This window comes from Babylonia areolata, chromosome 29 (genome assembly GCF_041734735.1).
Source record: "Babylonia areolata isolate BAREFJ2019XMU chromosome 29, ASM4173473v1, whole genome shotgun sequence".
Classification (NCBI taxonomy): domain Eukaryota; kingdom Metazoa; phylum Mollusca; class Gastropoda; order Neogastropoda; family Buccinidae; genus Babylonia; species Babylonia areolata.
This window is the reverse complement of record NC_134904.1, coordinates 38,691,648-38,706,647: the sequence shown is the minus strand read 5'-3', so window position 1 is coordinate 38,706,647 and position 15,000 is coordinate 38,691,648. Positions and strand designations below refer to the sequence as shown.

The window sequence follows — 15,000 nt, the reverse complement described above, 5'->3', positions numbered from 1 at the left end:
TTTTTTACGTGACGGGCTCAATAGCTGAATGGTTCAAGCATTGGACTTTCAATCTGAAGGTCCCGGGTTCGAATCACGGTGACGGCGCCTGGTGGGTAAAGGGTGGAGATTTTTCCCATCTCCCAGGTCAACATATGTGCAGACATGCTTAGTGCCTGAACCCCCTTCGTGTGTATACGCAAGCAGGAGATCAAATACGCACGTTAAAGATCCTGTATAATCCATGTCAGCGTTCGGTGGGTTGTGGAAACAAGAACATACCCAGCATGCACACCCCGGAAAGCGAAGTATCGCTGCCTACACGGCGGGTTAAAAACGGCCATACACGTAAAAGCCCACTCGCATATATATATATATATATATATATATATATATATATATATATATATATATATATATATATATACGAGTGAACGTGGGAGTTGCAGCCCACGAACGCAAAGGAAGAAGAGTTTTTGCGTGTGTGAAAGTTGTTTTTTATCCCATGTAAGCAGCTAGTTTCAAACTCTCGTCTGTCGGCCGCCGTTCTTTCTCTGTCTCTGGACCTTGCAATTGGAATGAACTTTCCTCTTTCGCTTCGTCAAGTCTCCACACTCAGCTCTTTCAAGTCTGGCCTTCAAAACCCACCTCTTCCCAAAACAGCCTCCCTTCCCTGCCTCTTCCTTGTCTTCAGTTTCTCCAGTTTTAGGAGTTATGCGTGCGTGAGAATGACTGGTGCGAAAGCGCTTCGATTTGTCTCTGCACAAGATTCAGCGCTATATAAATACCATTATTACTATTAGCTAGCAAGCTATATTCCCGTTTTCTGGGAATCGGGGGAGGATGTATGTGACCCCTCCCTTCCATCCCACCTACTAACGAAGAGAGTTGCTTGATCACTTTCGAGCAAATAAAGGAACCACCACCACCACCACCATCATCATCATGCTAATGATAATGTAACCGTGTTATATGAACCGAGTGGTCGATTATAAACTAAAGGGGGGGGGGGGGGGACGGTACAAAATAAATGACTACTGATTCACTACACATGTCAAGGAACATATATAGAGGCCAGTCACAAAAAAAGGGGGGTTTTCCTAGTGTTTTATTACAACAATAATAATAATATGGAGAAAAAAATGAATAAAGACGAAGACACGATAGAAAGAAAGGCTGTCAGTTCTCCTAACACGCTCCATCGAAGGAGGGGAGAATGACAACGAAAGAAAAAAAAAGAGGATGAGACTTAGAAAAGTGAAAGAAAATTAACGAAACCAAACCCTCACCACCACCCTCCCTCCCACCCCCCCAAAAAACAAAACAAAAAAAACCCCACCCACAACCACAGAAACTGAACACGAAGCGAAAAGGAAAAAAAAATACCAACCAACAAACAAATGGACAGTGACAACACACACACACACACACACACACACAAAATCCGACCAAACAAAAAGTAAAAATAAACAAAAATATACATTCTATAAAACCATCAGCCAAGAAAACCAACATCCACAACAAAAAGAAAAAAAAATTAAAAAGAAAACAAGCTTCGGGCTGCTCGCTTTCCTCCCCCTCAATTCCTCCCCCCCCCCCCCACGCCCCCTCCCGCACCCCCTAACCCACTATCCCCTTTCCACCACCACCACCCCCAATCCCTAACCACCAGCCCTCCCACCCACCGCCACCCCTCTGCCCACGCCCTCCATCACACTCACCCCCAGAACGCCAAATCGGCTTGAGGACGAGAAAATGAGATTTCTGTCAAGATTATGGAATCAAGGAGGGGAGGGGGGGGGGGGGGCATAGGGGTTTTGGATTGGGTTGCGACTACTGGGGGGAGGATGTGTGTGTGTGTGTGTGTGTGTGTGTGTGTGTGTGTGTGTGTGTGTGTGTGGAAAGCTTGGGAGGTGTGCAAGATCCATTCGTTGGGGGTAGTGACTCTCTCTCTCTCTCTCTGTATTGATAAAGCAAATTTGATGTAAATGTACAGAGCATTACAATGATATTCCGTTGTCGGTAACATATAGTGGCATCAAAAGAAAAGAAAAGAAAGGGGAAAAAAAATCAAGATAATTATTATGCACATGAGTGATGTAGGTCTCACCTCTCAAACGGGGGGGGGGGGTCCTTTCCGAATCACACACACACACACACACACACACAAACACCCACACAGTGTCCTGCTATGTCTCCCTGATCTATACCCTATCTAATAAAAATGAAATAATAATAATAATAATAATAATAATAATTATAATCATAATAATAACCAAAAAAGATGGAAAATTTCAGAGCGCCACCACCCTCACACCAAAATCTCCCCCACACCCCCACCCCCACCGAACCCACTCCTGTCCTGTTTGACAGTCCAACACGGTGTAATGTCATTATGTCCTCCCCCCCCTCCCTCCAAACCCACTCCCTAGTGTGTTTTTTTTATACAGTGCAAAGCTTCGGGGCTTCCCTCATAATACACATGTCCTTTTTTTTTTTCACCCCTCCCCCAACCCGCCCCACCCCACCCCGACATCCCTCCCCCAAAACATCTCTCATTGAGCGAGCCTGCCTGCCTGCCTGCCTCTCTCAATACTGCCTGTACACGCCACACCACCATCACATATAATAATAATAATAATAATAATATAACAGTTACACCCCAACTTGAAATTGTCGCCTGCCAAAATTGCCCGCCGGTGATAATAATATATACCTTTCACTGGGCCTACCAGGCAGAGGATTTGGTTCTCTTCCCCTCCCCCCCCCCCCCTTCCCCTACCCCCCCCCCTTCCCTTCCCTCCCTCCCTCCCTACACACACACACACACACACACACACACACACACACAACAAAACAAAAAAAAACCCCGGACTCCGTTGTCGCTCTGCCCTTTTTGCTGGTACATTTTCGGGAGGGAAGGAAGAAGTAGGGAGGGAGGGAGGGAGGGAGGGAGAGAGGCAGGGTGGGATGAGTGCGATGTGGCATTTTATTATTATTATTATTATTATAGTTTGTCAGTGAGAGAGAGAGAGAGAGAGAGAGAGAGAGAGGGAGACATGAACTGAAGTATCCGGTTGACTTCGACTTTCGCTCTGGGCTGTGTTGTTAACAGACCTTAACTTTCCTCTATAGACACTCCATCTGTGTTTCCCTTACTTTTGATGCATCCCCCCCCCCTCTCTCTCTCTCTCTCTGCCCCCCCCCTCCCCCCCGCCCCCCACCCGCCCCCTTTCTCTCCCCACCCCTGGGTAGAATGGGTTAAGTCAACTACTATGGGTGGGGGATGGAGGGGGTGGGGGTGGAGGCGTGGGGCGGGGAAAGAGTGTGGTGTCGACTTTTTAAAAATCACTTAAAAAAAAAAGAGTTCTTGTTGCTGATATGTTATGCGCGCATATGCATGAATCTGTTTCTTTTCAATTCTTATTGTCAAATTCCTCTCTCTCTCTCTCTCTTTCTCACACACACTCACTCTTACGTGGCAACAACTTGGAGCGTAACATCAAACACTCCATTTTCAATGGTGCTGGTTAGCAAACACACGTGTACACACACACACACACACACACACACACACACAAACACACACACACGCATCACCATTCCCCCAAAACACAGTTTGGTCCCCTGGGGACAAATTGAAGGGGTGGGGGGGCGTGTGGGCTAAGCCCTGTAATGAACTTCATTTCCTGCAAGTAGTAGCCTGAACCTCTGTTTGCCTAGCTGTGCCGATCCCCCCCCCTCTCTCTCTCTCTCTCTGACCGTGTGTGTGTGTGTGTGTGTGTGCATGTGCGTGAGCGCGCGTTCCAGTCCATGCGCATGTGTATGCACGCGCACGCGCGCGCGCCTTCGCAGAGCTAACAGACCTGCTAGGGCCGGGGAGATCCGCGGCTAGCCATCTTGGATCTTGCGCATGCGCATCTAACTGTAATCGAAAGCGCGAGCAATGCCAGAGGCAGCTCCAGGCACCACGGACAAAAAAAAGAAAGAAAAAAAAAAAGCAAAAAAAAAAAAAAAAAGCAGCGGACAAGTGCAGTCCTCCCAGTTTCTTCAGTTGGTTTAAACATTTTTAATATCAAGAAACAAGGTGCAATTACAGCGTTCAATTAAGAAGACTTGAGCAACAACAAGCATGAGCTTATATCGTGCTCGTTCATATGTAATAAGCAATACACAAACGCAATGGCGAAAATACACACATTATTTGACAATGAAGAAAAGGTTGAAGTGCAAGACAAAACTAAACAAGAAAAACAACAACAACAACAACAAAAAACACAAAAAAAACCCAAACTACTATCACCGCAACTACCACTGACAACAACAACAATGAAAATATTAATGATAATACTAATACTTAACATAGTAGCAACAATAATAACACACTGGAAAGTGAACATCACCTAAGGAGTAATGTAATGGGGGAGGGAGAAAGAGAGAGGGAGAGAGAGAGAGAGAGAGAGAGAGAGAGAGAGAGAGATTACAGAGTGAAACCGGGGGCCATTCGTCAAAATAACTGTTCACTATAACTGCAGATAACATTTCATTGTGAATCTTTTAAGACTTCAGTTGATAAGACTCCGTGGCTACCAACCAACCATCGTATGTTATGCACAATACGAAAAACCCAGACATGGAGAGGGGGGGGGGGGGGGGGGGGGGGGGGAAGAAAAAAAAAAAAGTCGTATGCTGTTTCGCAAGCTCTGCCTCCACTCGATCGCCTTCGATGCTCTCGAATTTTTTTTTTTGGAGAGCCAATCAAACTTAGAGAGCCTTACTTAGATCATGTGGCGACGCGCCTCACACTAAAAAGTCATGCAAGCCAGTAACTCTCTACCTATCCAGCGCGCGGTCAACTGAGGCTTTGGGGGCTAGCTAATTAATTCGAAACGACACCATAGCGCAGCCTGTAAAGAAAGTCTTAATCCTACGGCCATAATTCAACAATATATATATATATAGATAAAAATTATAATAAATTCACAAGGCGCAAAGACAGACAAATCCTTCAGCCGCCCACCCCCACACCCCCTCCCCACACCACCACTCTCATCCATCCTTGTGACCACACTCAAAGCCCAGACTGCACACACACACACACACACAAGCGTGTGCTTAGTGCACAAGCGTCCACGCGCGCGCGCGCGCACACACACACACACACACACACACACACCCAAGTAACACACGCAGCTTCCACCTGTCGTGTCACTAATAATGCATTCCCCGGGGCCCCCAGACCTTTTTCGCTCCGATCCGAACCGATCCGATCCGATCTGATCAGTCAAGTAGTCAGGACGAAATTAATCTAAGGTTAACCCTCCCTCCCCTCCAAGACCGTCAGGAAGGAAATCTGTCCTCTTCGCTTCAACACGCCATCGTCAATTATGCATGCTCCCGGGCCAATAATACATGGTCCCGGGCCCAACCCGCAACACCCCCCCCCCCCCCGCCCCCACCAACCCCTTCCCCTACCCCCCCTGACAACATCTTCCGATACATCTCTCACACGCAATATTGTGTGTGTGTGTGCGTGTGTGTGAGACAGACAGAGAGAGACAGAGACAGACAGAGACAGAGACAACCAGACGGCCAGTAATACATTAATACATTGGCAGTAACGATATATATATATATATATATATATATATAGAATAGAGACAAGAAGAGAAAGGGGGGGAGGGGGGGAAAGGAGGAGGGGAGAAGGTGGGGGAGAAGAAGATGGACGGAGGGGGAGGAGGGGGGGGGGTTGTCGGGGAGGGGGTTAGGATTGTATCCAAGCGGAATAATGGCACAGTCACACACACATACACACACACACACTCACGCAGTCTGACCTCCTCTGATCAGTTTAAGAATGCGACTGGGGGGGGGGGGGGGGGGAGAGATTGGAATAAAAGAACAAAAGCCTGGCTGAGACACACGAACCCTCTCCCCCCATCCCCCCTAAACACAAACACACACCATTCCTCCTTCCCCTTCCTCCTTCCCCCCCCCACCTTCCCCCCCCCCCCCCCCCCCAATCGCTCCAGCCTCCATGCCGCTATTTTCTGGAATGGCATCACCACCGTTCTGGTTCAGCCTGGCGACTGCGTAAAGGAGGACTTGAGGGTGCGAGGGGGCCCGGGGGTGGGGTCAGGGGGGGGTGTCAATGGTAGGGTTGGGTGAAAAAAAGAAACTTCCATAGGCATAATTCTGTTGTTTTTGTTTTTTTTGTTTTTTTAGACCATAGGCAAGCGAGCGATGCCCCCCGCCTCTTTTTCCACACAATCTTTCTCTCACACTGTCTGTCTCTCTCTCACTCTCCACCCGACTCTCTCTCTCTCTCTTGGTTTGACTGACTTCGCTTTTAGAGTTGTACCGGATCATACTTTACTAACCCCCATCCCCCTCCCACCCCCCTTCGCTCTCTCTCTCTCTCTCTCTCTTATCCCCCCCCACCCCCCCAACCACACACACACACACACACGACTGATTTTGCTTTGAGCTCTGCTAGATTTTACTTTAAATAATACTCTCTCTCTTTTTCCACTCCCGCTTGATTCTGGTTAAGGCGTGTGTGTGTGTGGGTTGGGGGAGGGGAGGGGGAGGGGGTGGGAGGAGGTGAGGGGGAGGAGGAGGGATTTACTACCACCACCATTCAGTTTGTATTTCTGAGTCTGCTTTTCTGCAGTAGTATGTTTCCCCGTACAAGTTATTAAACACAACACTGTGAGGGCTTTAATTTTCCAGTGGCGATACCCCCCCTCATCACCACCCTCCCCCCCACCCACCACAACCACCCTTGTCCCTTCCTATCCATTAATTATGGCTTGGACTAAAAGCATGGTTTTTGGGTGCTTATTTTTTTTTTTAGTTCTATTTCTATTCATTCTATTTACTAATATTTCTTTCGAATTACTAACAACATACAGATGTCGAAGTATGATAATAAGTTCTTGGGTAGATAATTTCTCTTTGATTCTATCGTGTACGCACTTAATACTCAAATACCAAACACACACTCTCATGTTCATGCACGAATAGATACATGTTGATAACTGTGCTTTATGCCAGTGGAAAAGTGAGAAAAAGGAACAGTTTATGCAAACACTCAATAAGAAATTCACACTAGGTCAAGAAAAAAAAAACCCAACCCAGACACTACTGTAACATTTTAAAACACTGCAGTTTCCCAAATAATATCCATTCATAGTAAAACAGAAGAGAGAGAGAGAGATGTCAAGGTGTGTGCGCTACATACAACACGAAACAAACCCTATACCACGACAATCACCACAAAGAGTTAGGTGTCGTCCGTCACCTTGGTAACAAGTGAACTAACTCCCAAGGAAGGACAGTGGCTGGGTTTTTATTTAGTCGGGGGGAGGGGGGGGGGGGGGGGCCGAGAGGAGGGCGGACTGGGGGAGGGGGAGGGGGGGGCTGGCATGGGTAGGTTTGTGCATACTGAACGATCCCGGGAGCGCTGAGTTAGCTTTGTGTCAAGAATGTGTGTGTGTGTGTGTGTGTGTGGCACAGTACCAGCCAGGGTATACAGTGGTAGAAAAAAATAGGAAGGAGAAAAAGAGAGGGAGAGAGAAAGAGAGAGAGAGACAGAGACAGACAGATGCACACTATGTGTATACAGTGGTAGAAAAGCAGGAGAGAGAAAGAGCGAAAAAGAACGTCATATATTAAAAAAAATAATAATAATGAGAGACAGACAGACAGATAGACAGAGACATACACTATGTATGCAGTGGTAGAAAAAGCAGGAGAGAGAGAGAGAGAGAGAGAGAGAGAGATGTGAGCGATGAAATATCAATGACACGGTTATTGATGATGACTGAACATGCTGCTGCCTCTGTTCGTTGTCACGCTCTACTGGCGCGGGATACCATGTGTGCTGCTTGTTGTTGGCCCTACAATGCCCCCCCCCCTCACCCCCCCCCCCCCCACACACACACCCCTTTCTCTCTGTCTCTCCCCCCCCCCCCCTCTCTCTCTCTCTTCCCAGCTGAAGTACAAAGAAAACAACTGACCATCACGTAACAATCCGTCCCCCACCACCACCCCAACCCCCTAAGCACTGTCTGACCCACTTTCCCCCCCCCATCAAACCGTCACTCCGCGCCGCCCTCCCCCCCCCCCCCCCCGCCGCCCCCCCACCAGTTCCCCCCATCCCCCCCACCAACCACACATTACCTACCCACCACCACCACCACTTGAACCCCCCCCCCGCCCCCTCTATGTACCACAAGCGGCAGACCGTTCCTCCAGCTGGAGGGGGGGGGGGAAGAGTGGGTGAGATGGTGATAGTGCGGAGGTGGAGGACCAGACTGATGTGGTTGAAGGAAAGTGAACAAGGTGCGGGGTGGGGGGTGGGGGGGGGGGGGGGAAGGAGATGGAGAGCGGCAGTATGTGTGTGTTGGAGAAAAGGGGGGAGGGACATGGGCAGAGGAAGAGAGGTAGAGGGGGTGTGGAGCTGACCAAAGCAACAACAAACAACGAACTCTCTCAGTCCCCAACTACACATTTCAGCAACCCTTGTAAAATTTTGTGTGTCCATTCCCACAGACTCTCTGCCCCCCCACCCCCTCTCCTCGCCGCCCCCCCCCCCTACCCCCCAAGGCATTGATGACACAGAACCGACACACTACATAACTACACCCCCCCCCCCCCCACACACACACACCCGGGCAAAATCCGATGGGCGGTTCTTCACAGAGTGTATTTACTCTACAGTACTACCAAGCCCCAAAAGCATCCCCATAGCGATTCTAGTTCAATTCTGGTCACACACACACACACACACGCACACAGAGTAACACACACACAAAGACATAAAACCAAAGAAGACCCACACACAGAGTGACACACACACACACACACACACACACACACAGTGCCTGTGTAGTTAGTAGTGTGTGTGTGTGTGAGACACTTTCACCACCACTACCCCCACCTTACCCCCTTCCTTCATTTTCCTCCCTCCACTCCCCCCCACCCCATCCCCCCACCCCCTGCGCCCTCCCATGCTTTAACTGTCGACAACTGGCGCGCGCAAGCACACACTTCAAAAGGCTTTTTATTTACACAACCCGTCGCCAGACCCCCCCCCCCCCCCATCCCTCCACCCTGCCCCCCCCCCCCCTCCCCACAAGCCTTGTTCACAGTTCTCACCTTTTTCACATGCTACCCCCCCCCCTCCACACACACACACACACAAACCCACCCTCCCACACACACAAACCCACCCTCCCCTCTCTCCGCTAACTACAAACACGAACCCGAACTCTCTCTCTCTCTCCCTCTCCTCTAAAAGCCGTTTAATTCAACGAGTAGAGTAGAGAGCGTTCTCGAGCACAACACGTTGCCAAAGAGAGAAAGGAATGTGTGACACACAGAGTTTAGTGAGAGTGAGAGGGGAAAGAGAGAGAGAGAGAGGTGGAGGGTGGGAAAAGAGAGAGGGGGGGAAAGAATGGTAGGGGGAGAGAGAGAGAGAGAGGCAGAGAGAATGGTTGGGGAGAGAGAGCGAATGGTATGAGAAAGAATGGTAGAGAGAGAGGGAGGACAGAGAGAGTGGTAGAAAGAGAGAATGGCAGAGAGAGAGGATGGAGAGAGAGAATGGCAGAGAGAGAGAGGATGGAAAGAGAAAGAGAATGGCAGAGAGAGAGGATGGAGAGAGACAGAGAGAGAGAGGATGGAGAGAGAGAGAATGGTAGGAGAGAGAGAGTGGTAGGAGAGAGAGAGAGAGAGAATGGTAGAGAGATTGACAGAGATAGAGAGAGAGAGAGAGAGAGAGAGAGAGGGGGGGGGTGTACTTGACAGTGAAATTGAAATTGTCTGGTGATCCCGATTCTGCCTGTTCAAGGTTCGCTCCGCGCCTGAGCACCCAGTTGCTCTGTGTGTGTGTGTGTGTGTGTGTGTGTGACAGAGAGAGAGAGAGAGTCAGAGTCTCACAGAGAGAGAGGTACGGGTAGAGACAAAGAAACAAAGGAGATGAAGAGGAAGGGGAAGGGAGGGGGGGGGGGGAGGGGTGTGTGTGCGCTGAAGGCTCTGGTTTTTTAATCAAACAAATCTAATTACACATGCATGCATGCGCCACATTTTCAAACAGCAAAATGAAACAAACAAGCTAACAGTTTTAGGTTGTGCTCATGGGGAAGAAGGCTTAGTTAGTTAGCTTTGCCATGTGTACGAGCGAGTGCGTGTGTACGAATGCGTCACTGCATCTCTCTCTCTCCCTCCCCCCCCCTCTCTCTCTCTCTCAACAAGACCACATGAATCAAGAGCCTTGTGGGGGAATCTAAAGCCCTCACACGCACACACACACACACTGTCTTGCAAATGAAAGCCAAAGCCTCACGCACACACACACACACACACCACTGTCTTGCAAATAAAAGTAAAGATGTCACGGTCAGTCAGACCCCCCCCCCTCCACCCCCCCCCCCCCTTTCGCAAGCACTGTCCACCCCAAATCCACCCACCCCACCACCACCACCACAAACAACCCCCTCTCCCCCCCCCCAACTCCTACCCCCTCCCCATCTGTTCGATGCCGCAGGCTCAATAGTATTATAGGAGTGAGAAGTGGAGGGTGTGAATGGTGGTTGACACACGGAGTCGGGTGGGGGTGGGGTTAGAATGAGGAGTGTAACGGTGTGTGTGTGAATGTGTGTGTGTGTGTGTGTCCGGGGGGGGGGGGTGGGGGGGAGCCAGACCTCTGGAGTCACGTACGTCCCTTTCAGTTTCGTAATCCCCCCCCCCCCCCCCCAACCCCCCTCCCTCCTTCATCAGTAAACACTTCACTGTGACACAGCTGGATAGGAGGTCTGGTGTGTCTGTGTTGAGGGGCCGGTGTGGGGGGGGGCCGGGGGACGGGGGGCGGCGGGGGGTGAAGACGTACAACGGGTGGCTGTTGTGTCTTAAGTGTTGCGGCGTCCCTTTGAGTATGTGTGTGTGTGCTCGTGTGTGTGTGTGTGTGTGTGTGTATGTGTGTGCATGCATATGTGTGTGTGTGTGTTGGAGGGGGGTGGGGGTGGGGGTGGGGTGGGGGGATTTGCGCGCGCGTCTGTGTGTGTGTGTCGTGTAGTTTCTGTCCACGTTTCTTACAACACACACACGCTATACTCTGTACCGGCTACTGTGTTCAACAAAAGTGTTGGTTATTCCGATGACGGTGTCTCAGACCCTACATCTTGTCTTCTCCATACACCGTACAGTCATAAAGCTTGTGTGGCCGAGAACCGAGAACTCTCACAAGCCGTACTGGAGAGTTGGAGGGGGGAGATAGCCAGTGAAGAGGGTGGATGTAAGGGGGGGGGGGGGGTAGGGGCGGAGGAAGGGCTTGTTATCTTGTCAAAGTTATTCAAGTGAAACCAGATGCCTTGACGCTGCATGTTCTTGTGAGAAATCACGACAGAACAGGGACAGCGTGCGGTTGGGGGTAAGGGGGATGGGTGAGAGGGTTGCTTCCGGCTGTTCTACAAAATGGGTAGACGTGTGTAAGGGGGTGGCGTTGGGGGAAACAAGTTGAACTCAAGGGGGAAAATGGGGTTGGGGTGGGGTGGGGTGGGAGGAGGAAGGAATGAATGTCACGGAATCGACTATTTCTTTGTGTCTTCTTTAGTTCTTGCAAGGGGGAGTTGGTCCAAAGCTGGTGGACGTCGTTGGCTCTTTTTACTGTGTGCGTTCCTGACAGTAGTTTCTCTCCATCTACCCCCCCCCCCCCCCCCACACACACACACACACCTCTCTCTGCCCTATCCATATAACACAAAGCTAAGAAAGATCTCCATAACACCCTGCAGCCCCCCTCTCTCCCCTTACCCACACCTCTAACCCTCCATCACGACTCCGAAAGCTTTGTGGGGGTGGGGGGTCCACAATTAATCGAAAGCAGATGTGATGAGAACAACCATGTCAACAACACATGTCCTTTTTGGTGTCTTTAACACCATTCATTCGCCACAAGCAAAAAAAAGAAAAAAAAAACCAATCCTCGGACGTAGGAAAAAGCAGCAACAACATGGACAATAATATTTAAATCAGTTTCTCGCACAGGGAAGAGAGGCAGCTAGCTCCACGAAAGAACGTCTGTTGTTCATTTTGTTCTAACCATGTCCAGATTCAGAGCTCCAGATGTCCTTATCTAGAGAGAAGGAGAGCGAGAACTGGCCACACAAAGCCTGGGGAAGAGAGTAGAGGGAGAAGTGGGAGAGCAACAGGGGTGTCAATATAATTGTCATACCCCAGACCACAATCGAAGGCAACTCGAGTTTTCTCTGACTTACCAGACAGACAGCAACACACACACACACATATTATATATATATATATATATATATATATACACACACAGATACCCATGCGAGGTAAACTATAACACTGATCATAGTCTATCCAAACGTGAATCTTCAATGTGTGTGTGTGTGTGTGTGTGTGTGCATTAATAAAGATTTAAGAGATTTTGAAGGGAAAAAAAAAGAAGAAAAATTAGTGAGGGGAAGAGAAGAAAAAAAATATGGAAGGATTACGGTCACTCTTTATCCGTAGTAATAAGACGAAGACGCGTACTCGATATGTTGAATCCGTTACTACTGGTCCAATCAAACCAGCTCGCACAGATAGTTATTAAGGGGTACAAACCAAAAACATGGAATGCCACCTCACCCCGAAATCACCCCCACCTCGAGAGAGAGAGAGAGAGAGAGAGAGAGAGAACAAGAATATTGGACAGAAAAGCCAAGTCCATTCATAAACCCTTCACTCTAGACGTGCACGCAATAGCAAAAATGGAGGGAAAAATAATCAGAATTTTTGTTCATTAATTCAAAACTGGACAAGGCTCTTTCGCTCCACAGTACGCCTCACACACACACACACACACACACACAACACACACACACACACACACACGAAGACCCACATACCTTTGGGTGAGATTTCCGCGGGAACGCAACTTTAGGGTCCACCTGTTCAGAAACAGAAACACAACCAACTTCAGTATCAGCGTCCTCGATTTTTTTAATTTTTTTTATCCACACCATCAAGATAAGTACTTACTCATATTTTTTTCTTTATCGATAGGAACCACAAACAACAACAACCACCAAATAACAAAAACAAAAACAAAACAACCATGTTTCTCAAAAATTCACAAGCCAAACCATCAAAGTTTCAGGTTAAACTTTAATTATGAGCTATGCTACTACTACTACTTATACTACTTCTACACAAGTCAAAAACAGAAGCAGGCAAAAGTACGGAGACAGGGAAGAAGTCTCAGAAAGTTCCTTGTCACCACTGTCCACTTGGGTAGGACTCAAGTTTCGCGTCAGTTATTCTGACTCATCGTCTTGTCTCAAATACTGTTGTTTTTTTCTACCTCATCGTTTTGTTTACCGACTACTATAATTCCTTACCACTGCCATGATGATTTCGATGAGTTCACGTGAATCCTTCGCTGCAAAAACGTTCCAAGTTTAGTTAACTAGTTTTGTCTCAACTTCGAATCGTCCAACACGAATGGAGACTTCGGCCAACTGACCCCTAACTCAACAACACAAGCTGTGTGTGTATGTACTGTAGCGAGCGGCCTTTCCTTTGCTGACTGAACTGAACTGATGAAGGCTAGGCGACGGGAAGAGGACACAACGCTATGTGAAGAAGGGACGGAGAATTTTAACAAACCACTTCCGGGAAAAGGGGGGAGGGAAGGTGTGGTCGCGGCGGAGGGGTTGAGAGGAGGGGGCGGGGGGGGGGGGGGGTAAGGTGTTACGGATCTGACCAATCAGAACGTTCGTAACAGGATGGACAGTTTGGAGAAACTTTCGTGAGTGAGCTCACTTCTAAACAAAAAAAGCCTGTACAACCAACCACCCCCCACTCACACCCCGCCGCCCCCCCCCCCCCTTCTCCTCCTTGCCTGAAGGAATGAATTGTCTTTGATTGGCTGTAGATTGGGGTTGGGTTGACATGGGTGGGTTTGTATAGGTGAGTGTGGGGTGGAGTGTGGGAGGGTGGTTGTTGGAAAGGCAGAGAGTCAACAAGCCGTGTCGGTGGCTGGCTTATTGACTTTTGTCAACAGGAGGAGGAGGAGGGGAGGGGGGAGGGGGGGGAGTAATTGGGGGGGCGGCGGGGGGGGCGGGGAGGGGGAGGTGAGGGAGGAGGTAGGAGTGGGGAAGGGGGGGTGGGGGTGGGGAGGACGGGGGAGGGCGGAAGAGAGCGAAGAAAGGGTGGGTAAGTAGTGAGAAGGAGAGAGAGCTTCCGGGCTCAACGTTTCGCTCACTTCGTTTGGGTCCCTCCATCGATTTCCTGTCTTATGTGTGTGTGTGTGTGTGTGTGTGTGTGTGTGTGTGTGTGAGTGTGCGTGCGTGTGCGTGTTTTCGTGACTGTGCGTGCGTGTGCGTGTTTTCGTGACTGTGCGTGCGTGTGCGTGTTTTCGTGACTGTGCGTGCGTGTGCGTGTTTTCGTGACTGTGCGTGCGTGTTTGTGTGTGTGGCACTGTGTTTGTGTGTGTGGCACTGTGTGTGTGTGTGTGTGTGTGTGTGTGTGTGTGTGTGTGTGTGTGTGTGCGCGCGCGTGTGTGGGTGCGTTTGTGTGTCCGCGTGTGTGTGTGTGTGTGTGTGAGTGGGGTGAGAGGGTACGGGTGGGAGAAAGCGTGTGAGTGTGAGTGTGGAAGAAAGACTTGATTGGATTAGGCAGGCAGTGTACTGGACAGTGGTGTCTGTCTCTACCGCACTTCTCTCTCTCTCTCTCTCTGTGTGTGTGTGTGTGTGTGTGTGTGTGTGTGTGTGTGTGTGTGTGTGTTCTGAAGGGGGTGAGGGTGGGGGCATATGGGAATGGGGGGCTGGGGGTGGGGTGTGGTGCTTTCCCGTCACTGAGTGGTTTTGTATGTATGTATGTGTGTGTGTGTGGATGCGTGTGTGTTCTGAAAGGGGGTGGATGGAGGTGGGGGGTGGGGGGGGTTAGGGAGTAGGGAGGGAAGGGGTGGGGGTGGGGTGGGTGGGTGTTGTGCTTTTTATCCACTGAGTG

The 15,000-nt window shown here is 49.6% G+C and overlaps 1 protein-coding gene across 1 annotated transcript in view; it reads right to left on the bottom strand.

The window, feature by feature from the left end:
- The window catches only part of LOC143274665 (RNA-binding protein Musashi homolog Rbp6-like), a 233,964-nt gene that overhangs the window by 146,904 nt on the left and 72,060 nt on the right, over window positions 1-15,000 (bottom strand). Inside the window, exon 5 of the mRNA XM_076578538.1 lies at window positions 12,897-12,938. Coding sequence (XP_076434653.1) covers window positions 12,897-12,938 — 42 coding nt within the window. The remainder of the gene's footprint in view (window positions 1-12,896; window positions 12,939-15,000) is intronic.